Source organism: Diplodia seriata (assembly GCF_021436955.1).
Source record: "Diplodia seriata strain FDS-637 chromosome Unknown scaffold_3, whole genome shotgun sequence".
NCBI lineage: Eukaryota > Fungi > Ascomycota > Dothideomycetes > Botryosphaeriales > Botryosphaeriaceae > Diplodia > Diplodia seriata.
Window position 1 is genome coordinate 3,405,473 of NW_027117310.1, and position 23,220 is coordinate 3,428,692.

At 58.9% G+C, this 23,220-nt stretch overlaps 8 protein-coding genes and 1 non-coding gene across 9 annotated transcripts; 4 read left to right on the forward strand and 5 right to left on the reverse strand.

Annotated features, from left to right (window-relative positions):
• Window positions 1-100: 100 nt before the first annotated feature.
• SLS55_003727 (uncharacterized protein) lies at window positions 101-2,142 on the forward strand (the record flags this gene model as incomplete). The annotated part of the gene is made up of 2 exons (XM_066775196.1): window positions 101-115; window positions 667-2,142. The coding sequence occupies 2 exons, from the start codon at window positions 101-103 to the stop codon at window positions 2,140-2,142; spliced, it is 1,491 nt and encodes a 496-aa protein (XP_066635315.1).
• Window positions 2,143-3,404: 1,262 nt separating this feature from the next.
• On the forward strand, window positions 3,405-4,496 carry SLS55_003728 (uncharacterized protein; the record flags this gene model as incomplete). The annotated part of the gene is made up of 1 exon (XM_066775197.1): window positions 3,405-4,496. The coding sequence occupies one exon, from the start codon at window positions 3,405-3,407 to the stop codon at window positions 4,494-4,496; it is 1,092 nt and encodes a 363-aa protein (XP_066635316.1).
• Window positions 4,497-7,863: 3,367 nt separating this feature from the next.
• Window positions 7,864-7,974, reverse strand: SLS55_003729. The gene has a single exon. It is a non-coding gene; the product is annotated as a tRNA-Ile (tRNA).
• Window positions 7,975-9,157: 1,183 nt separating this feature from the next.
• On the reverse strand, window positions 9,158-10,472 carry RPF1 (Ribosome production factor 1; the record flags this gene model as incomplete). Its single annotated transcript, XM_066775198.1, has 2 exons — window positions 9,158-9,414; window positions 9,467-10,472. 2 exons carry the CDS (start codon window positions 10,470-10,472, stop codon window positions 9,158-9,160), a joined length of 1,263 nt encoding a protein of 420 aa, XP_066635317.1.
• Window positions 10,473-10,879: 407 nt separating this feature from the next.
• On the forward strand, window positions 10,880-12,970 carry GRS1 (Glycine--tRNA ligase 1, mitochondrial; the record flags this gene model as incomplete). The annotated part of the gene is made up of 3 exons (XM_066775199.1): window positions 10,880-12,050; window positions 12,110-12,531; window positions 12,587-12,970. 3 exons carry the CDS (start codon window positions 10,880-10,882, stop codon window positions 12,968-12,970), a joined length of 1,977 nt encoding a protein of 658 aa, XP_066635318.1.
• Window positions 12,971-14,093: 1,123 nt separating this feature from the next.
• SLS55_003732 (uncharacterized protein) lies at window positions 14,094-15,710 on the forward strand (the record flags this gene model as incomplete). The annotated part of the gene is made up of 3 exons (XM_066775200.1): window positions 14,094-14,191; window positions 14,542-15,387; window positions 15,701-15,710. 3 exons carry the CDS (start codon window positions 14,094-14,096, stop codon window positions 15,708-15,710), a joined length of 954 nt encoding a protein of 317 aa, XP_066635319.1.
• A 2,956-nt stretch (window positions 15,711-18,666) lies between these two features.
• SLS55_003733 (uncharacterized protein) lies at window positions 18,667-19,650 on the reverse strand (the record flags this gene model as incomplete). Its single annotated transcript, XM_066775201.1, has 3 exons — window positions 18,667-19,158; window positions 19,238-19,457; window positions 19,550-19,650. The coding sequence occupies 3 exons, from the start codon at window positions 19,648-19,650 to the stop codon at window positions 18,667-18,669; spliced, it is 813 nt and encodes a 270-aa protein (XP_066635320.1).
• An 82-nt stretch (window positions 19,651-19,732) lies between these two features.
• Window positions 19,733-19,989, reverse strand: SLS55_003734 (uncharacterized protein; the record flags this gene model as incomplete). The annotated part of the gene is made up of 2 exons (XM_066775202.1): window positions 19,733-19,964; window positions 19,985-19,989. The coding sequence occupies 2 exons, from the start codon at window positions 19,987-19,989 to the stop codon at window positions 19,733-19,735; spliced, it is 237 nt and encodes a 78-aa protein (XP_066635321.1).
• A 1,514-nt stretch (window positions 19,990-21,503) lies between these two features.
• On the reverse strand, window positions 21,504-23,102 carry SLS55_003735 (uncharacterized protein; the record flags this gene model as incomplete). The annotated part of the gene is made up of 1 exon (XM_066775203.1): window positions 21,504-23,102. The coding sequence occupies one exon, from the start codon at window positions 23,100-23,102 to the stop codon at window positions 21,504-21,506; it is 1,599 nt and encodes a 532-aa protein (XP_066635322.1).
• Window positions 23,103-23,220: the final 118 nt, after the last annotated feature.

The following is a 23,220-nucleotide window of genomic DNA, read 5'->3' on the forward strand; positions in this document are numbered from 1 at the left end:
CCTTCCCGGGGTAAGTGCACCTCTCCCTCCTGCCATATCAATGGCTGATGTCATACCGTGGCCGCTGTTGGCGGGTATGCTTGGCTACTGCGGACCCAGAATGTTCCTTCCCGGGGTAAGTGCACCACCTCTCCCTCCTGCCATATCAATGGCTGATGTCATACCGTGGCCGCTGTTTCTCGTCCGCCCAGGCCAGCTCCTTCCTAGCCTCGCTGGGGGAGGCACGCCCGACTAGGGGGTTTCACTACTACTTCTTCGCCTCGCCGACACGACCTCCTCACCTTACCACCACCGTCTCTCAGCTTTCAGACATCTCACCGCAACGCATCCCATCAAGGGGAAGTCTTCTACTCATACGAGCACATCCTTGAACCCATCCGCATCTTCTTCTGACAATGGCTACGCTACAACGCCGGCGTGGGGTCATGTCTGACATCCCTCGCCTGTCGCGCAGGAGCCACGAAAACATCAGGCTGCGATCGCGCTCTGATGAGTATCCAAGCGTGAGCTGAATCTTTCGGTATCCAGCAGTTGGTCTTGGGGAAACTGACATCAGCCCAACAGTTCACCCGTCATCTCTCCCTGCAATCGCTCCAAGCCGGACATCCAGGTTGGCACACCCAGCATCCAGTCCTCGCTTTGGCCCATGATACAAACGGACATCAGACTGCACTGCAAGCGACACTGCAGAACGTCAACGAGGCAACCAAGGAGGCAGACCTGATGCTCTTGCACCTCCAGACAATTTACACAATCCGCTGGAACGAGCATGAGATCGCTTCGAGATTGTTCCGGGGAGTACGACGTGGAAGGCAGGAGACGCGCCGTTCGCCCGGAGGGCTTGTGTTCGACTCCAACGAGCGAGAGGACTCTTCGAGATTGCACCGGGGAGTACCTGCTAGGCAGGAGACGCACGGAGGGCTTGTGTTCCTGATTGTGGACCCGGATATCGACAGCCCGCCGCCAGCCGGTCGGCGTTCAGTGACGCCGCTTCGGACGCGGCTTCGGTCGTGGCTTGGCCTGGGATCGCGACGGAAAGAGTCAATTGAGATGACCGACCTGGAGAGACAACAAGCGGAGGATACGCCCGATACATACCGGCCAGAAGGAGCGGAACCCGCGACATCCATCGACACAAGTCCTCTTCCAAACTCCATCGATGTAGAACATGGATCGCCCGATGCATACTGGCCAGAAGGAGCGGAACCCGCGACATCCATCGACACAAGTCCTCTTCCAAACTCCATCGATGTAGAACATGGATCGCCCTTCTACGACGATGGAGACAGCATGATGATGGACTCGGACTCGGACTCGGATACGGATACGGATCCAGGCTCCTCGCTCGAAGATGACGACATGATTTGGTCATTCTCCGATCTGCACGAGCGTCTTCTACAACGTCTCGCAACACAAGATCGTTACAGTGACAACACTGCAACGGAAGACATGCAAGACAACCACGACCATTCACGAGCACCAAGCCCCACCGCCGCAACGTCCGAGCTCTTTGACTCGCTCGACGAGCTCAACCCTCTGACTCAAAGCATCCTCATCGAGCTCGTCGCTGCACTAGAAGCGTACGAGCATATCCTCTTCCGTCTCGAACGTGAGCATCGCCGCCTCTTGCTCCTCCCGAATCACACGCCTCAACCTACTCGTCAGCGAGTCGATCGGTTGATGGCAACCTCCGACAGCATCATCGAATCCGGCACCAGAGTGATTGAGGGCGCTGTTGGAGGCCCACTCGTCATCGAATCAACGGTGGTGCGGCGCAGGCTGATGAAAGGGAAGGAGAGGCGAACGAGTGTCTCATCGGTGGAGTCATCTGTGGAGTCATCTGTGGAGTCATCGGTGGAGTCATTCTCATCAAGCGAGCTCAGCCTTGCCACGAGAAGAGGCACAGTCGACATCAACCGATATGTGGTTGGGAGGGTCAGGGTGTGGCCAGATTCGCCGCCCAGAGAGTCTCGGCAGTTCCAGGGTGAACATCGTCCCGACGAGCGGGAACAGCGTGAAAGGAACGAGTCTTGGTCGTTCAAGTTTCTAATTCAATGTCTAGTGGAGGTGATCACCAAACCCTTCACGTGGGGTGGTGGTGGTGGTCCAGGTGGGATGGATGAGTTCTACGACTTTTTCTAAATGTAAGGTCATTAGTAGCGAAGAGAGTAGACCTAGAGAATATACCTAGAGAATAGGCCTAGAGAATAGGCCTAGAGAATAGGCCTAGAGAATAGGCCTAGAGAATAGACCTATGAAATCAGATTGAGAAGACCTTTTCAAGATGTGAAAGTGCGAAAAGCCAAAAGCTGAAATTTTGTGCAGTATGAAGCGTACAGAGCATGTTGTGAAAGGTATACTTGAACCACTTCTCCCACTGCCTATAGATGCAAGCGCAGTCTTTGATGGCCAACTACAACGAATCAGTTTCTACAGCTCCTTCGCGCAGCCGATGGCTAGCGTGGATCTGTTTTATGCTCATGTCATGGGTAGTTGAAGCTATCGTCCGGGCGAGAATGTCGAATTAAAAGTTCTACATACACGTCCGGACGACGGCTTCAACTACCTACGTGTTATTTTTTCTAAGAACAAGGCAAGGCATAGTTACGCCATGTTCTGCTATTCTTGGCGCTAGCCATCGGCTGCGAGAGGGAGCTGTACCACTCGCAAAGGGTTGGTGGCGAAATCCCGGTACCAATGGATTTCCGGACCGACTCTCTAGACCGCATCTTCAGCGTCTGCAGATCAAATAGAGATCTCGCCATCATTGGTACAGGGAAGCGCCTGATCGGCCGAGTGAAGGCGTGGTGGAGGCAGGTTCGGGATGGCCCGAAGATATCCCACGGCCGAAACTCACCACAACTCATACGTCATCCAGAGCATGTGCGTTTGACTTTCTGCAGCTGCAATGGTAAATGGAAAAACCGCTGAGTCTCACGCTTTGCCGATTCGCGTGGCCTCGATGCTAACAATGTCTTGGTCAGAATGCTTAAATAACATCAGGGCGACAATATAGCCGGAGGCGACCGAGGTAGCCGATAGCCGGCCGAGAAGTCAAAATACCTATTCTCCGTTCAACTCCGGAAATCCGTTCGAGTCCGTCTGGCCAGGTCGTAGGAAATGGAGAAGTGGAGCCATTTGTCTGGCGCTAGCAACATGAAGTCACTACTGACCTCTCGCCCACCGCGCATATTCGTCCGGGGTCAAGGTACTGTCAAGCCGCAGATAGGAGATAGCGGAGTCCAAGGGATAGCAGCACTACCTATCGCCTTACCTTGAGCATTAAAAGCCATCCATCCTCCACACGAAGGACCCGGATCCGGATCCTTCACCACCATTTCCTGACACTTCCATTACTTCCGTCCTCTCAATCGCTTACTACAACCACTCCCCCCACGAAAAACATGTCCGCCAACGACACCTTCGAAGGCTGGGTCGGCCTCGACCCCAGCGCGGCCCAGGGCAACATGAAATGGCAATCCTTCACCCCCAAGCCCTTCGCTTCCACCGACGTCGACATCGCCATCAGCCACTGCGGCATCTGCGGCTCCGACCTGCACACGCTGCGGTCCGGCTGGGGCGCGACGCCGTACCCGTGCGTGGTCGGGCACGAAATCGTCGGCCGGGCCACGCGCGTCGGCGAGGCCGCCGTCGCGGCCAACGGGCGGCCGATGGCCGTCGGCGAGCGCGTGGGCGTGGGCGCGCAGTGCGCGGCGTGCCTCAAGCCCGACTGCGCCTTCTGCGCCGACGGCCTCGAGAACCACTGCCCCGCGGGCGTGACGACGTACGCGGCCGCCTTTCCCGACGGCTCCGCCGCGTACGGCGGCTACGCCACCCGCCACCGCTGCCCCGCCCACTTCGCCGTCCGCATCCCCGAGGCGCTGGCGTCGGCCGACGCCGCGCCCATGCTGTGCGGCGGCGTCACCGTGTACAGCCCGCTGAAGCGCCACGGGTGCGGCCCGGGGAAGAAGGTCGGCATCGTCGGTCTCGGCGGCTTGGGGCACTTTGGCGTGCTGTTCGCGAAGGCGCTGGGCGCGGACGACGTCGTCGTCATCTCGCGCACGGCGGCGAAGAAGAAGGATGCGGAGGCTATGGGCGCGACTGGCTTCGTCGCGACCGAGGAGGACGAGGACTGGGCCACGACCGGCCCGTGGGCGAACAAGCTCGACCTCATCGTGTCGACCGTCAGCTCGCCGAAGATGCCGCTGATGGGGTATTTGGGATTGCTCAAGTTCAGGGGCGCTTTCGTGCAGGTCGGCGCGCCAGAGGATATCATGCCCGGCATCAGTGCGTTCCCGTTGATCATGAAGGAGGTCTCGATCTCGGGGTCCGCCATCGGGGCGCCGCGCGAGATCGAGGAGATGCTGCAGCTGGCGGCGGATGGGAAGATCAAGCCGTGGGTGCAGGTGCGGCCGATGAAGGAGGCGAACCAGGCCGTTGTCGATTTCGAGGAGGGCAAGCCGAGGTACCGGTTCGTTCTCGAGAACGAGCAGTAGAGTGAGGTGCGGGATGGATGGGAATGGGTTTGAGATGGCGATTCTTACGAATGTTTGCAGCGGTTGATGAGTAAAACGGATGAATACTTTCCTTGATAGTCTAATCCGGCCCTGGTCACCGTGCAATTACCGACGTGTTTCTGAAAGTTTCGCCTCTCCAGTACCAGTGGACGGAAGGCGATCCAAGGGAGCGAGTGGAACCTTTGGCGTTTCGCTCGCCCGACCGTCGAGCGCCCGCCAGCGCTGGCTCGAAAGGGGAAGAACGCCCGCCGTTCCAAACGGAAAGAACGGGCGCGGACGCTGGCGACTCCCCAAGCTACCACAGGATCGGAAGACTGCCTCCTCACCTACCAAGACACACCCCATCCCACCAGCCAAGCTGGATCCATCAACACCGACCATCCCAGAGGCCGTGATCCGGACGGCATGTAGCCTTCGAGAATTCGCCAACGAAAGCCGAAGGTTTCCATTCAGCCCGCAGCTACAACGCTGTTGGCAGGTGCGATCGACCAGGGGGGTATTACTACCTTCGGCTCAGCGTTACGACCGACCCTCGTCACCTCACCACGACCCCCGCCATCATTTGGAGCCCAACGCGGGGGGCTATCTACATCATCGTTCAGAGCTCGGCTACCCTCTAGCATTCGGTGACACGTCCTCGGCTACCCAGCGGCATTCTCTCGATCGAGCACGCTACCCGCTGGCATTCGAGGCTCGTTATCCCACCGGCTACCTAGCGGCATTCTGGAAGCCTATCGATTAAGCAGCAGCAGCATTGGTGGCGAGACATCCTCAGCTTATTTCTACGACGACCGATATTCATACGATCGCACCGGTGGACTGCGGCTTCGCAGCTATTGCGCAGTCCAGAGAGAGAGGGGGATATCTGTTGGCAGGTGCGATCGACCAGGGGGGTATTACTACCTTCGGCTCAGCGTTACGACCGACCCTCGTCACCTCACCACGACCCCCGCCATCAACGCTTAGCGTCAACCCTTCCCTTTCCTATTGCAGTTGACGCGTCTTCTCTTCTCCGCATGATTCGCTTCTTTCCATTGGCACAGAGAGAGGAACCAGGCCTGGTCCTTCAAGATATTCGTCAAGAGCCTATTGGGTTGACTTCATGGAAGAAGCCATCCACCATGCGAGAGAAGATGAGCCTCCCTCAGCGGATCCCCCCGACCAGGAGGACTACCAGGAAGGACCAGGATCCGAATCCACCCTATCCGAGGACCCCGACGACTAGGACCACCCGGATTACAGTCATGAAGCCTACGACGTCCAAGTCAACCTCGTCGATACCACCGGCATTCCCCCAGTCCCACTCACGGACAACTTCCCCCAGCTTGCCCCCCCAACCCTTAACTACAGCTCCGCCCTACACCGATGCAATCTCTGCGGGTCGATCTGGCCGTCAGGCAACAAGCTCCACCGTCACATTAGGACCCACCATTCGGGAAAAGATAGTGCCGCCGAACGTAACATCTGCGCAACCGCCGTACGCGCAGAGGTCCGGCGGCCGTCTCCCAATTCAGACGGCGAAGCCACCCAGGCAGGCTCCATCGAACCCCCGATCGATCCGAGCGAGCCTACCCCATCCCCAATCTGTCACCCAACTCCCCACAAGCTAAGCAGTGGCCCGACCGCCCGGGACGACCTCGAACTCGTTCGTTCCCAAGCGCCATCCGGCACCGGGCAAGGACTCGAGTACCCTACGTGGCTTCCACGGAAAAGTCAATTATCACAGTTCCAGGGTGAACATGGTACTGACGAGCGTGAAAGGAACGAGCAATGGTCGTTCAAGTTCATCCGGCACCGGGCAAGGACTCGAGTACCCTACGTGGCTTCCACGGAAAAGTCAATTATCACAGTTCCAGGGTGAACATGGTACTGACGAGCGTGGAAGGAACGAGCAATGGTCGTTCAAGTTCATCCGGCACCGGGCAAGGACTCGAGTACCCTACGTGGCTTCCACGGAAAAGTCAATTATCACAGTTCCAGGGTGAACATCGTCCCGACGAGCGGGAACAGCGTGAAAGGAACGAGTCTTGGTCGTTCAAGTTCATGGTGCAATGTCTGGTGGACATAATCTTCAAACCCTTCACGTGGGGTGGTGGTGGTCCAGGTGGGATGGATGGGTTCATCAACGCTTTCAATATGTAAGGTCATTAGTAGCGAAGAGAGTAGAGTGCAGCAGCAGCAGCAGGAGGAGGAGGAGGAGGAGGAGGAGGAGGAGGAGGTTCAACACCACGCCAAGGATCGTGACACTGGCAGGCAGGCGGCGGCGGCAGCAGCAGCAGCAGCGGAGGTTCAACACCATGGATATAACCGGGGGGGTATCAATTCGGCCTTTCATGAAGCATCTACGCGAGTCATACAATTCAGGCGTTTCTCAGCAGATACAGGTGAAGAATATATGGAGAAGCACGAGAATGCACGACTCATGAGTTCATAAGCAGTTTATGAACTCAACACCATGCCAAGCATCGTGACATCGGCAGCGGCAGCAGCAGTAGTTGAGCCTCACTAAGCCTATTAGGGTAAGAAGAGCCGCAACACCATGCCAAGCATCGTGACCCAATTACCCAAGTAAATTGCAAGTAAATCAAACTGAAATGCCAAGAAGGTAAATCAAGTCAAACCACCGCCTGAGCGCTTGCAATTTCATACCGAGAATTACTTGAATTGTTTGCGCTTGGCAATCGAGAACGCTGGCCCTCAGAGCCCTGTCTCTGCGAACTCATAGCTGCTGGAGATATTCAGCGCATCGCACGTCTAGAAGTGGGTGTGTAAGAAGGAGAATGTGAAGCGCAGGTCGCCCATATGCGCCTCGTCTTGTCGCCGCCAATCACGCCAGTAGCAGATATGATGCAATCCACGAACTTGAGGGAGCGTAGTAAGCGTGTGTAGCGGAGAGAAATTGCTCTGCAAGAGATTGCGCAGGTTGGTGGTTGGTAAGTAGAACTGACGGACGGATGTCTTGGTCATCGCACTTGGGTAGGTTGGTCAAAATGGCTGCAAATAAGAAAAGAATGGAAAAGACAACAGAACGGGATGTGCAGTCGACGAAATACATTGTTGCAGGGCTACCAAGGTGCTGAGTGTTGATGAAAACGACGATGCAGCACACCACGATGCCCTCGTCCAATATGGGCATTTATAGACCGATTTATACGCTTTTAAGTTTTATAAATACGTTCGTACGTTAATTTTAAGTTTCTATATTGAAAAACATAGTGTAGAACGCCGGTGGGGCGGGTGCGGGTACGGGTGGGCAGAACCTAACGCGGCGCCACGACCCGCCCCACGGTCCACCCCCGACGCAAAACAACGCCGCTACAGTCAAAAGAACGCCAAAAAGAAGTCCTAGTCCTGGCGGGGATCGAACCCGCGACTTTCGCATAACCTCAATGGCCATACAATTCCCCAGATTGGGAAGAGTATAAGAACGACACGCTAGCCACTGCGTCACAGGACTTTTCGAAAGTGGAGCGTCGCACGTTGAGTTTATGTACCGGGCGGTGATGGCCCGTGCATCCGCTGCAGATGAGGGTGCTTTGGGTGGTTATCGCGTCGTTGGGGGGCTGAGAATGAGGAAGTGAGTGCTGGGCGACGGTGTTGAAGATCGAGGCCAATTTCAGTAGTATCGCAATACCACTGCAACCAAGCACGTAGAGTTGGAGTAGATATCGAGACGCACATTCTGCGGGCGCAGAGATCGTCGCAGAGCCGAAGCAAATCCAGACGCATTTTGGGAAATGCGACAAGATCAACGTCCCGACGTCTCATTCAACCCATCATGCTCGACCGCTGAGGAATTGCTGCAATACCAATATTGGGATCGACCTCGCAGATGGATTCTTTGCGCGCGTTTCTTCGGGAGGGATGTCCGGGGGCGACTAAGGGGCAACAAGAAAATTCAAGCAGCCAGACCACCTTTGGTAAGCGGCGCATTCAGGCAGCCAATCGGATTTTCTCAGGGCTCTGATACTCCTGCAAATCAAACGCTCACATGGGGAGCCAGAGCACTTATTTCCTTCTTCATCTGCATCTCACCGCGAACGTACACCTTCAGTGTCCATGTGTTGTCACGATCGCACTGAGCTGGAAGCAGCCATCTAGCGTCTGTCTACCGCCAGAGTGAAAGCCTCAAAGGACGCCCGATGCCTCGGTACATCGGGGGCACGATCCTCCACCAAAACGGCCTCCTTTTAAGACCCAATGGAAAGCCTTCCGGCCTCGGGTCGGTGGTGGAAGATTTAAGATCTGCTTGCGTTAGCTTGCGCTACGGTCCGCCTCAAGCGAGGAACACGCGAAACCCGGCAGCGAACCAGTAGCGAACATCTCTACCAACACCACGCCTTCTACAACGATCGCATCGTGATGCAAGTACGCCTAATTCAAGAGAATTGTGTTTAAATCTACTGGAAAAGAACATGTAAAGAAAAGGTTTTGATGTTCCTGGGCACAACGCCGGCCTGAATGTATCTCGGGTTACCCTTTTAGGCTGTTAGGTAAAGAGGGCAAGGGGGTGGAGGGATTCAGATTCATAGCGGCCTAGCTAAAAGACATGCAACATTCTGCTTCGCCATAGTCACGGGTGGCTGAACATGCTTCGAATTGAACGGATGGGTATACTTCCACTACCATGCAATGCGCGCTTACAACGCGAACCTCGTCCTGACCTTCTCGCTTCCAGCCTTCCATTGCCATTCCTGGCCGCTTGCCTTCTGAATGCCCTTGTCTATCCTCCTCAGCTTCAGCGTGAATCGAGGACCCAGCTCCTGCAGACCCGCTCGTATATCTTCTGCGCCCTTGATTGGCTTGCCGTCCGTGCCGACAACACTCTTCTCTGTTGCGCGCTTGTCGCGGAAGACGTAACGGTGTCGGCGCACGAATATGTAATCACGCTGGTTGTCTGTTTCGTAGTCAGCTCTGCTACAAGCAAAGACGTCTTAAGATGCACTTACGGAGCGTGACGACCTGCCGACCTTCCAGCTCCGGCTGAGGCGGGAACATGGTGCGGAAGAGATGTGCGGTCAGTAGACCAAGAGGAGTGCGGAAGTTGTTCAGGATGAGCTCGGGATAGTGTTCGGTAGGGTTGCCGTGGCCGGGGAGTTTGGCGCCTTCTATCCAGTTGCTTATGCTGAAGTGGAACATGGGTCCATTCGGCAAATGCACAATGTCCAGGCCAGACGGCTTCTTCTGATCCTCCATCAAAATCGCCACGGTAGTGTAGTCGCGATTGGCCGCGAATTTGGAAATCTCCCTCACGGAGTACTTGTGTCCATAGCGGTGCGCGGAGCGGCGGACGTAATGGCTGTTGGGGAGGAGTTTGGTGAAGAGCTCTGCCTCTCTGTGCAGCGTGCTGTTGATTCCGGTAGTAATGAGAATCTTGGGTTCTTTGGTCTGGGGCTCGAAAAGGGACGGAAATTTGTCTGCTAGGGCTTCGGGAGTCAAGTGCATGTTCGTTGTTGCCGTGGAGCCCGTGGGGCTCGATGCGCGTTGTGTCCGTGGAGGTGATGTTGCCCGTTGCTTCTTTTTCGACGCCTTTTCTTCCTCCTCCTCCTCCTCCTCGTCGCTTTCAGACTCGTCAAGCATGCTGTCACGATCATCCTCCTCGCTCTCCTCTCCCTCAGCTTCGCTTTCCTCCCCTTCCTGCTCGGCGGCCTCCTCCCCCGCAAGCCTCTGCCTCTTTAACCGCTCGACGTCGACGGCCGCGTTGAGAATGTTTTCGTCGTCGCTGTCGACAGCATCCCAGGTACGCTTATTGTCGATTGTCTGGGGGATATTGCGCGCCAGTCGCTCCTCCTTCAGGCGGGGGTTCTTGGATTCCTCTCTCTTCCTGCGCATCCTCTCATCTCTCTTTGCGGCCTCGCGGACCTTCTTCTGCTTGAGGTTGAAGTCATTGCGCTTGAGCTTGTTGTTCGTCTTGAAAGGAAGCGCATGCTTCTCGGAAAGCTTCTCGGCCACCATGTTGGGCAAGGGGCACGGGCGGTTGCTGGGACGTGAGGGTGAGAGATGATGGAGGGCGGGTCGACAACTTTGTTTGGCGCGTCGCAGATCCGGCCAACTTTTCTGCCCGGGAGCCATACCGCAACCGGCTCACCGCCGGGAAACCGATTCACCGAGCAAAAGACTCACGGCCAGTGGCTCACTGAAGAGTCACAACCCCACCATCATTCGCTTCGTCTGCCGCTTGATTTCACCGAGGGGCAGCTAAATATATGCGTCAGGTCCTACAACTCCTGCGCATCCCCTCTGCAACCGCCCGACCCACCACCCTCAATTGCGCCCGCCGCATCGCCCCGCAACCCCGGACTTTCGCGTCTACACCAATTGCCTCCAAATTCGTGGTCCCGCAGCGCACGAACTCGTCCAACATGGCTTCCACCGCCACCACCAAGGCCGGCCAGCCTTTCGACAAGGCTGCGCTCGAGTCATTGATGCGCCGCCGCCTCTTCTACACCCCCGCCTTCGAAATCTACGGCGGTGTTTCCGGACTGTTCGACTATGGCCCGCCCGGCTGCGCTCTGCAGGCCAACATTGTTGACTTGTGGAGGAAGCACTTCGTCCTGGAGGAGGACATGCTGGAGGTCGACTGCACCATGCTGACCCCGCACGAGGTCCTCAAGACCAGTGGACACGTCGACAAGTTCGCCGACTGGATGTGCAAGGACCCCAAGACTGGCGAGATCTTCAGAGCGGACCACCTCGTCGAGGAGGTCCTCGAGTCGCGGTTGAAGGGAGACAAGGAGGCTCGTGGCCAGAAGGTGGAGGAGAAGGAGGACCCCAAGAAGAAGAAGAAGAAGGTCAAGGACATCCAGGCCGTCAAGCTTGACGATGCCGTTGTGCAGGAGTACGAGGAGATCCTGGCCAAGATTGACAACTATGATGGTGCTGAGCTCGGCGAGCTCATCGTCAAGTACAACATCAAGAACCCTGCCACCGGCGGCGAGCTGCTTCCCCCCGTCGCCTTCAACCTGATGTTCCAGACCTCTATTGGCCCCAGCAGCAACATGCCTGGCTATCTGCGCCCCGAGACTGCGCAGGGCCAATTCCTCACTTTCCAAAAGCTCCTTGAATTCAACCAGCAGCAGATGCCTTTTGCTTCTGCCTCGATCGGAAAGTCGTTCCGTAACGAGATCTCGCCCAGGGCTGGTCTTCTGCGTGTGCGTGAATTCCTGATGGCTGAGATCGAGCACTTTGTGGACCCCGAGGGTGGCAAGAAGCACCCTCGCTTCCACGAAGTCAAGGACGTCAAGCTTGAGCTGCTCAACCGCGACGTGCAGCTTTCCGGCAAGACGACTGTTGCCAGCACGCCGATTGGCGAGGCGGTCCAGAATGGCATCGTGGACAACGAGACGCTGGGCTACTTCCTCGCCCGGATACAGCTCTTCCTGCTGAAGATTGGCGCGGACCCCAAGAAGATCCGCTTCAGGCAGCACATGGCCAACGAGATGGCCCACTACGCGGCTGACTGCTGGGATGCCGAGCTCCACACTAGCTCCGGTTGGATCGAGTGCGTTGGATGCGCCGACCGCAGCGCCTATGGTGAGTTACACCCGTACTGATATTTTCCGTGCGATATGCAACTAACGCTGCGCGCCAAGACTTGACGGTGCACATGAACAAGACGGGAGCTCCTCTGCTTGTCAGGGAGAAGCGTGCCGAGCCGCTCAAGGTTGAGGAGTGGCAGGTCGAGATCGAGAAGAAGAAGTTCGGCCCCAAGTTCAAGAAGGAAGGCAAGACGGTCGAGGCTGCTGTCGAGGCCCTCACGCAGGACCTGCGCGAGAAGCTGTCGGTCGATCTGCAGAACACGGGCAAGATCACGATCGACGTGCCTGGCGTCGGCAACGGCAAGGTTGAGCTCGGCAGGGACCTGGTCAACATTGAGAAGCGCACGCGGGTCGAGAACACGCGCGAGTACACGCCCAACGTGATCGAGCCGTCGTTCGGCATTGGGCGGATACTGTACAGCATCATCGAGCACAACTACTGGGTGCGGCCGGGCGACGAGGAGGGCGCGCGTGGTGTAAGTTTGCCCGTCCTGCACGTAATGATTGCATGCGTCTAACAGATGGCGGCAGGTCCTATCGTTCCCGCCGCTGGTGGCACCGACCAAGGTGCTGCTGGTCCCGCTGTCGACGCACGCCGACTTCGCGCCGCTGGTGCAGCGGCTCAGCCTGAAGCTGCGCAAGATGGGCATCTCGAACCGGGTGGACGACTCGTCGGCCAGCATCGGCAAGCGCTACTCGCGCAACGACGAGTTGGGCACGCCGTTGGGCATCACGGTCGACTTCGAGTCGGTGCAGAAGGGCACGTTCACGCTGCGCGACCGCGACTCGACGAAGCAGGTGCGGGCGTCGGAGGACGAGATCATCGCGGCCGTCAAGAGCATGTGCGACGGCGAGGAGTCGTGGGCGGAGGTTTCCACGCGGCTGCCGATCTTCGAGGGACAGCAGCTGGAGTAGGCGGGCTGGCGTGGGCGGGGCCCAAACGGGCAATGGGTAGATAGCACGGCAGACGTCACGATACGTGGCCGGCAAAAAGGAATTGAATGTCAGAGGGTCGCGTTCATGCAGTGGCACGAGTGGCAGCGGGGACGTGCGGCGGGGAATGCGGCCGGCGATGGCAGCTGCTTCGTCGCGGCGCGATGGGGAAGGCGGCAGCTGCAGGGATGGCGGGGGCGGGCCACGAGAGCGCGAGAGCCGGAGCAGCGTGCAGCAGCAGCAATTCCAGCTCCCAGCACCCGCTCTCGTGGCGCGGCCCCTACAGACTAAGGCTGCACGCCATGGCCGGACCCGTCTTCCCTGCGGCCCAGAGGCCCAGAGGCCCAGAGGCCCAGAGGCCCAGACGGGCGGCCGCGAGTCTGCTGGCGGCCGTTCCCGCACGGCCGTTGCGGTTGCGGTTGCGGTGCCTGCTGCTGCTGCGCCGCTCGCCCTCGACTCTGCGGCGGCTGCTCTGCGCCGCTGCTGCTCCTGCGACTGCTTCGCCTCTCTTCTTCCACCGCAGCCGCATCGCATAGCCTGACACAGCTTTGGCGTGCCAGCCCATCGCCCGCGCCCGCCTGTGCCGCGCCGACTCTGCTGCTTGCTGCCACCCTGCCGCCGCCGCTATGGGGATCTGGTGACGGCGCGCCCAGGATCAATCGTTTTCCGGGAGGGGTCTGGAGATCGCGGCCGCTGCTTTTATCATCCTTCTTCCCTTACCTGCAGCGCGTCACGCACGAGGTCCTGCCTGCTCGCCCGCCTGCGCGCGTCCTTAAACAGCACGCCTTTTGTCCTCCGCTCTCCCCACACCCAGAGGCAGGGGGCCGCCGTCCGGAGATTTATTAACCGCGCCCAGTGAGCTCCCAGATGCTCGACCTTGCCCGAAGGCTTTGTTGATCCTCCGAGCCAGGGCTCCAAACACAATCCCTTGTGTCGCCGCTTCTTTTTCTTTTTCTCTCTCCGCGTCCCACTGCTTCGCCCGGCCAGCGAGGTCTGGTCCTGACTCGGCGCCCTTATATCGCCGCTCGGGCATCCGGCGTGACACAGGGCGTGCAGTCCTCGTACTCGCGCATTGAGAGGCCATATAGCCGGGGCCCCGCCGAACATGGAGACGGATCAGCTGGAGTTACCAGAAAAAGAGATGGGCGACGCCACGGTGCGCCGTCCGGCCAGTCGAGCCTCGTCAATCAGTTCTCGCTCAATGTAAGTGCGCTCTCCGCCCCGCCGGGCTGCTGCCCCACGATCGTCACTTCTGTGCGACCATTCCTCCGCTCGGTCCCGCCCCAAGCAAAAGCAACCCGCCGCCGGCCTGGGCCGGTGACCGCTTGAACAACAAGTCGACCTCCAGGCCGGACAGTCGCCGAAGTCCACCAAGTCCGGCGGCGCGGACTGCCGGTTTACTTCGCGCAGTCCAGTTGCTTGTTGCGAGGACCCAAGGGGCTGGTTTACGGGACCCCCAGAATCCTCCTAGGGACCCGAAACAGCGGTTCCCAGCCTGCCGGAAAAGAGCGTGTCGAAAACGTGTGTTTTGATTGACTGACTCATCATTGTAGCCACTCAACGCGCTCGCTGCTCTCCACCGACCTTACTCATGTCGTCGAGAACGGGCGGACGTATCCGAACGACACCTACTACATGCCGTGCGACGGCCTCGAGCAGACGCGCCTCGAGATCCTGCACCGCCTCTACCTGACCGCCCTCGACGGCGCCCTCACCACCGCCCCTCTCTCGCCCGGCGTCCGTCGCGTGCTCGATGTTGGCACCGGCCCGGGAGAATGGGCCTCTCAGATGGCCGAACAGTTCCCGGATGCCGAGATTGTCGCCGTCGACCTGGCCGTATGGGAGCTGCCCACCCGGGAAGCCGCCCTCGACGACTCGGACGCCGATGACTCGTCCTGCGACGAGATGGACCCGAAGACCAACGTAATCTGGGAGATCGATGACCTCGAGCCGTACGCGGCGAGCAGCCGAACCCAGAGCATCGTGAACCTTTCCTCGTCACCCGCACTGGGAGCTGCGCAGCTCGCCCAAGTCACGGCAGACGTCGAAGGCCTCACCATCGACCAGGGCTACGCGAGCGGCAGCACCACGGCAGAGGGCGGCGGCGCAGACGACGACGACCATCATGTCAACGGTGACAACAAGACGCCGCCATCACCACCATCATCCGAAGAAGCTCACTCCCCCCGGCCATTGCCACATAATCACGAGGAACTCCCCCCGCTGTTAGGCACCGAGCTCACCGTCGACGACGGCTGGAACTTCTCCGAGCCCTTCGACTTCGTCCACGTGCGCGACCTCAAGGGCGCCTTCCGCGACTGGCGCGCCGTCTACCGCGAAGCCTTCATCAGCCTCGCGCCGGGCGGCCTGCTCGAGGTCGTCGAAATCATGCCGGACCTGTCGACCATCTCGCCCCCGAGCCCACCCTCCCCATCGTCACCAGCATCCTCGTCATCATCATCATCGTCCTCCGGACCCGGTTCCCACCATCACCATCACCATCACAATCATCATTATGCATCCGCCACCCGCACCCTCGTCGACGCCGTCATCGCCACTGCCGCCTCCTCCGGCCGCCCCATCTCCCTCGACCACGTCTCGGCCGAACACCATCTCCTCGAAGACGCCGGCTTCTGCGACGTGCGCCGCCGCGCCGTCGACATACCCATGGGACCGTGGCCCGACGACGCGAAACTGTCGTCCATGGGCAAGATGTGGTTAGTGTGCTGCGCCGAGGGATTCGAGGCCAGTTGCCTGCGGTTACTGACAAGACACGCCGGGTGGACGGTGGAAGAGGTGAGGCGGTTGGCGGGGGAGGCCAGGGCGGAGATTTTGGAGGGGAGGTGCGGGGGCGTGGTGACGAAGGCGTGGTTCGTCACGGCGAGGAAGAGGGGGGCGAGGGGGAAGAGGAGGGGGAGGTGATGGATGGATGCTGGAATAGGAGGAAGGATGCTTTGTTGAAAAAGCTCGAGGGAGTGAGGGCTGGGAGGAAGACGAGACGACGGAGGAAAGGTGAGATTGGTGATGAGTGCCATCTCTCTTTCCCATTTTTACTATTCACGACGATGATGATGGTGGCGAGGAAAATGTGGGTTGATCTCTTCAATGGTGGTGACTGTTTCTCATGATTTGGGGTTGCATGGAGGAAACCTGGGGCCTTTTTCGTCCTTGTACTACATGAGACTGCGATGATATTCCCAGGGTCTTTCCTCCTTTTTTTCTTTTTTCTTCTTCGAACCTGTGGATACCATAGAAGCGAGCGCTGATAGTCGGTGGTTTGGTCGCAAAAAGTTCGATCGGCACTATTTTGTTAATAGGACGAGGGTCTGGCTAGGAAAAGATCGGAAGATGGGAAGGGAATAAACGGTCTAGCTCTTTGCATTTTCGTGCCATCTCCCCCAGACTCGGACAGCCTGCATCCTGTCCTGGCGTTTTCAGCTCGCCACGTACCAGACGTATAGCAGAGAAACGGGCAAAAGATCGACGGAGTGGTGTCCTCCGGGAATAAGTGATGGGCTTGGCTGGGCGGCGGCAGCGGAGCTGAAACACGAACGCACGCCCTGTTAGTTAACGCCATGGCTCGTCGTCCTTTATAACCCCCCGGCACAGCCTGGCTTGTTTGTGATCTGGCTTGGCACCACCCAACGACATGACACGCCTACGTGCTTGCTTTGTCAGGGATGTTGATCGTATGATGTTCACATGCTTTGGCTGTGGGGAGCTGCTGGGGTCTTTTACATACTTAGGCGCTTCGCTTTTTTGCTTTTTCTCGCGGCTGCTTCTGGATCGATGACCGCAGCCATCCATCCGTATCCGCCGCCCTCATCATCAATGTGGGGCGGAGGGGAAGGCAAAGGGCGAACGCAGTAGGTGGGAAAAAAAGGTCGGATTCGCTTGCTCCCCACCCCCCGCAGATCCCGGCAGTCGAACGTGCCAGATTTGGAACCATGACCCCGGTCGTTATTGGACCCTGTTCTTACTTCCTGTCTCCCAGCTCCGGAGCGTCCGCGTCGTCTCGCGATCCGCAGCGGGCTCGATAGATTAATTGGGGAACAGACGCAACAATCGGATCTTGTCTACGTACTGTGTTGTGAGCGGTTTCTCCCGCCCCACACGCACCCCCCGCTGCTCACATAGATCATCTGCTTCTTCTTCTTCTCCCGTCTGGTCATCCACCCACCCACACTGCAACCGCAAAAAGGGTCGAAGCACACACACACTGCACCCCGGCAAATTCCACCCGCTCAGCTCCGACGGCGGCAATTGCCAAAATGCTGTAGAACGAAGGGCCTACTCTTCTTTGCGTCTCTTTTCAAATTCTCCGAAAGACAAAGGGTCGGAGCGCGGGTCGCATGCGCGTGCATTGCGTTTGCGTTGCGTGCGTTGCGTGCGACCACACCGTATGTGCATGCTCCGTTGATGGTGTTGCCCTGCCGTGGCACCGCCCTGTTGTCAGACCGTGTCTGCAGATCTTGACTCGCGCTTGTGCGATGCTCGCGCTGTAGGCTCATGTATTGCGAAATGTGAGGGGTCGTGCGGAGTACGAGATGCGTCGGGTCACTGAATGGTGTTTAAACGTGTGGGTGGCTGGTATAAGGGAGAGGGAGGAGAGAACGAATACGGCTTGTACGCGGGATGTTTAGAGGATAGGTAGTGACTCCGCTCGCTCAATGGTTGTTCCACTTGGCTTGATTGGCACCGATTCGCTGTTTGTTGCCCAAAAAGGTACTTGCCGATTTTCCGAGGTTTTTCTGCAGAATCCTAGATGAGTGCTTAGCGCTGTCAATACTTGTTCACCCTCGGAACATCTATAGAAGCGCGGTCGAGCTATTCATGACATGTCGACAACTTCACTTCCGAACCAAACAGGCAAACAGCAGTCAAAAACACACTCCATCCCAAAACACACATCCCAGAACAACAATAGCCTCTCCCCCAACGACAACAGTGACGCTTACACAAAGGACCCTTTCCCGCCACGCCACGCCACGCCCAACACGAGGCTCTCCACACCTTCTTCCGGCGGCGGCGCCACCAACACACAAACACATCAAGCATTCGGCAGGGCTGGCGGGCGCGCGCTCGCTCCCGCTCCCACCGTGTGCTAGGCTCCTCCCTTCTGCACAACCATAGGGCTTTAACCGTGCGCGTCAACCTCGAAAGTCGCAACCGCCATCAACAACAGCTTTCCCACGCGTCCTCGGTGGCGGTGGTGCTGTGTTTGCTGATTTGGGAGGGCGGCACGCCAGACGGTAAGGGAGGAGGGGGACTCTACGCGAAGTCATCGCCGGACTTACGGTGGCAATTGTTCTCGCCTTTTGGTAACAGCTGCAGTACGTGTAATTTTGTGATGCTTGTACGTTCTCCCCCCCGTTATTGGTCTCGTGTTGAGTTTATTTTTTTTTTTTTCACTCAAGCCGAGAGGAGGGAGCCGTACAAACCGAACCGGGAAAAGGGCAAGACCCACGTGGAAGTCTCCCAAGCAACAAACCACACCAACAGCAGAAGAAGACGGCGAGTTGAGAAGAAGAAGAAGAAAGTCCTTCCCAAGAAGAAGCGTTGCAGTGAAACCTCCCATCGCATTCGCAACCAGGTATCTCCGCAAAGGAAAAAACAAGGGGAAAGAAGAAAAAAAAAAGAATTAACAACGATTCTTCCCTCCCGCCATTTCCATCCACTCACGCAACATCCCCCACCTTCCTCGTCCCCCCCTCCTCACCACCCTCGTCCCCCTCCTTCTCCCCCCTCGCCCTCACCCCCTCCCCCTCCATCTCCGCCAACCCCCCCGCCCCGGCATCCAACTCATGCACCGGCGCCCCGGGGCTCTCCAGCTCCCCGCCTGCCGGCGCGCCAGGCGACCCGGGCAATTCCTTGCGGAACTCCGAGTCGCCCGATTTCTCGTGGAAGGCGCCCGTCCCGTCGACCTCGTGCGCGGGCGGTGACGACGACGTCCGACGGGCGTCTGCGGCGGCGGCGGCGGCGGCGCTTTGGCGGCGACGGCGACGCCGACGGAGGAAGATGAAGGAGAAGAGGCCGGCGAGGAGGGCGAGGGCAGCGAGGATGCCGATGACGATGCCGGCGATGGCGCCGCCGGAGAGGGAGGAGTCGCTGTCGCTGGTGGGGGAGGGGGAGGATGATGCGGAGGAGAGGGATGCGGATGCGGACGAGGTCTGCGGTGGTGAGGATTAGTCTTGGGGGGCGGGAGATTGGGACCTTTTCGGAGGAATGTTGTTGGGCTTTTCTGCTTACCGATGCCGGTCTCAACGACAGCGCGTAGCCTTCGATGACGTGGGCGTAGAACTGGTCGAGCGAGTTGGTGGCCGGCCACGCCTGCGTCGCCGTCAGGGTGGACGCGTTGTACGCGGTGACGGTGTAGGTCGAGCCGAACGCGACGGAGCTGTAGCAGGTGCCGCCGTATGCCGGCCGGCGGCTGTCTACGGTTGTCGAGGGCGGGTTGAGGGCGTAGCCGCTGCCCGAAGTCAGTATGGATCGTTGGTTTGGGGAAAGTTGAGGCGAGTGTAGCAGTGGTTGAGGGAATCAAAAGGAAAGCGGGCCACATACGACGGACAGCATGCAATGTAGCTGCTCGAGAAGGTGTTGACGGTCTCCCATGCCTCGGGGCACACGAGCGGGCTGAAGACGGGGGCGATGGAGCTGGTCATGTTGAAGACAGACGTGTACCCGCTGATGAATTGAGACGGGTAGCAGTCGGTGAACAGAGAGCCGGGTACTGGCGACGGCTCGTTAAGCCAGATGTTGTACCATGGCGAGGACAGCAGCGTCAGCTGGCCCTGTGTGCATGACGGCGGCGGAGTGAAGGTCGTGGTCAAAGCTACCGTCTCGGCGGACGGTGAGGAGAACGACGACGACGATGCGGCGCTTGAGCCCGAGGAAGCTCTTGTGGAAGTGGCCAAAGTGGTGCTTGAAGCGGCCGCTGCGGTTGATGCGGCCGCCGACGTGGCGCTGGAGGCCGTGGCTAGTGCGCTGGTGATGAACGACATGTTTGCGAGTAATTGGCACCGTCCCAATTGACGAGCAGGACAAGTGAAAGTGCCAAACGCTTGTCTGCGGGGCGACAGGCTCAGATCAAAAGCAGGGACGCCGCTCCAGGGAACAAGCCTTCACGGGGCGGATGGAGGGTCGGCGCTAAAGGAGCACGGGGAGTGGAGAAGGCTGTTGGGCGAAGGGCTCCTGGGGGCCGCAGGATGAATCCTTCGTGTACCTGTCGCGGCGCAGCGGGAGGCGCCGGGCCGGTGTATATAGCTCATGGCACGACGGGCGGGGCTAAAGAAGGGCGTGCTCTCGGCGCACCGCATGAGGGTTGGAAGGAGAAGGTGGCCGCCTTTGCAGCGACGCCACCGCTACCCTCTCGCGCGGTGCAGCATCGTTCTGCCCACCCCCGGCCAGCTGAGATTTAAAAACGGCCAGGGCGTTTGTGGGGGCTGGAAGCGCGTTGAAGCATTGGGCGTGCCCCCCTCACCGCGGTCCGGGCTTGCCCATATGGAGACCGGCCATGCTTCCGCTTCCAGGCCTGCCGTGCTCCGCGACGTCTGCAAATACGGACTTCGGACGCGCCACCGGCTTTTCGCAGCGACTCAAGCCACGGGCCTTGGGGAGGCTGCGGCTCCGTCAGCTTTGCAGAGAACACCGGTGGCCTGCTGCATTTCTCTGTGTATCCACCGGTCGTTCATGGGTCCTGGTCTGGAGGTTGATGAGAGGGCGGAGAGCGAGTCGAGATCAGATCATGACTGTCGGTGCGTGAGACCCTTCGGCCCGGCTTGATAACAACACATTTGCCGAGCATCGCTGTAAGCAAAGCCGAGGGGGCGACCGGGATGCCTTGCCGCCTATCACGCTGCCAAAATGCCAACTTTAATCCGTCGTTGTGGCACTTTAAAGAGACCAACCAGCCAACAAGCAAGTGGAGCTCGTGCTCACGCCGTCGACCGTTGGGCCCGCCCGGGGCTAGAACGAAAGCAAGCCACGAAGCCAAACAGCCTCCCGCCCTCCTGCGGAGCCGCGGGTCGTCGCTTATTATTCCCACACGCTATCGAACATAAGCCGCCTACCCCCCCACCCCTTCGGTCCCACACGCTCGGAACCTCGCCGGCCAAGCTTCCGCTCGGTTTCCTTGCTTAGGTGCCACCCAGGGCCAATCAATTCATCCTTGTGTTTCACCCTCACTCCGCCCCCAACGTTTATATTTACACAAAAACGCCATCGACTCGTGCAGCCAGCCGCAAGCTGGCTCGTGGGAACTTGTATACCTTTGACCCTGAAATATCTCAACATTGCGACCGTTGGGTCTGGCTTTGATTGCTAATGTACTCCGAAAACAAATCCAAGAATAAAAGAAAAGTCGTGTAAGGCCTGTCATGAAATCGACCCCCCCACGAAACCCCATTGCGGAGGACCAAAACAACGCCAAACTTTTGAAAAAGCCCACCCGGGCCCCAACACGCGCCGTCAGTCAACCCAAGTGATCGTTAACCCGGTATTCGTTCCAAGATTGCACTTAATCCTTCCCCTCAGTACCCTCACCACCCTTCCCCCCCTCTTCCTTCCCCCCCTTCTTCCTCTTCTCCCTCTTATGCAAACAAAACGTCCACCCCTCCGCGCCTCCCACGCCGACCCCGAGCAGCCTCCAACTCCTCACCGCCGACGGCTCCTCGCGCGCCTTCAGCATGGCCCCAACCACGTCCACGCGGCCCTCCTGCACGACGAACACGGTCCCCTTCGGCCCGCTGCTCAGCGGCACCAGCGCCCCGCCGCCCATCGCGCGCTCCACCACCGTGCACCACGGCGCCTCGTAGCGCGCAAACGCCTGCCTCGCCCGCGCGAGCGTGTCCCGCTCGGCTGCGCGCGCCGTCGGGTGCGGGTTGTCGAGGGTGACGAGCGCGAGGTAGCGGGGGCCCTCGGCGTCGTGGAGGGCCGTGGGGGTCGTGTGCGCGACGTGTGGCGGGGGCAGGCGGGGGTCTTCGGCGGAGAGCGGGGGGTGTGGGTGGTAGCAGCCTGGGGGTGGGATGGGTTTGCGTTTGGGGCGGCGGTCTTGGGAAGAGATGGTGGTGGAAGAGGAGGAAGACGCGGAGGAGCCGGTGGGAGATGAGGATGGCGAGAGGCTCCTGCCTCGTCCCCATGTCTCGTACCGTCCGTCCAGCGTGTCCTGCAGCTGCTGCATCTCCTCCGCCACATGCCGCAGCTCTTCCGGCGCCGCGCCGCTCCATCGTAGCTGCAGCTCTATCTCGCGAAGCTCTGCGAGGTCCTGCTCCATCTCGCGCCGGTGGGCCGGGTCGATGCCTCGTTGTTGTCGTCGTCTCCGATCTCCGTGCCTCTCCGGTTGGTCTCCTTCATCCCCACCGTCGTCGTTATTTCCACCACCGACATCTCCAACCGCACCTCCATTCTGGTCTTGCTCATGTTCATCACCCACCTGCTCCTGCTCCACTCTCAACGTCTCCCTCAACACTCTCAACGCATCTTCCGCCCTCCCCAACCCTCTCCTCCACCCCTCTATTCCACCTTCCGCCGGCGCATGTGGTCCGAAGAGCAACTGCTGGCGGAAATTGTCAACGTACCGCTGCTGGCGAGCGACCTGGGCGGCCAAATCCCTGATATGTTCTCGTCTGCGTCGGGCAGGATTCTCGCCAAGATTGTTGTCTCCCGCAGGCAACTCTCCTCGTGCCGGCGGTAGCACGCCGGGAAGGTGGTAATAGTCGTGGTCGTGGTAACGGTTAACGTTGTACGGGTAGTGATAATTCTTGTCGTCGTCCTCAAGGTCGAAGTCGAAGATGAGCTGTTCCTCCTCCTCATCCTCAACGTCGTCGATGACGTTGCGACGGTTGGCGTTGGCGCCATGTCGGTCCGGGATCCGTATGCCGAACTGCATCATTTCCTGAGGATCGAGTCCACGCAGTGCCGGGTCTGCCGCTGGGGCGGGACGAAGGCCGTGTGGCTGGTTTCGGTGTCGTCGATGCTGTTGCTGCTGCTGCTGGTCATGGCCATGCGCGAAAACGATGTCGAAGTCAAGGTCCCCAACGACGTCCTCCCCGTCCTCAACCGGCGGCGGATGGTCGTCGTAGCGAGGTATGTACCTCGCCGAACCGCGGAAGTTCATGCCTGTGGTCGTGCAAACCTCTCTATTCTCTTTCCCCTTGTGCTTCTCTCCAGTTGCGCGAAAACGAGGGCCTTGTGGTCGACTTCTTGGTGGTTGATGGTAGGTTGTGGGTGGTATT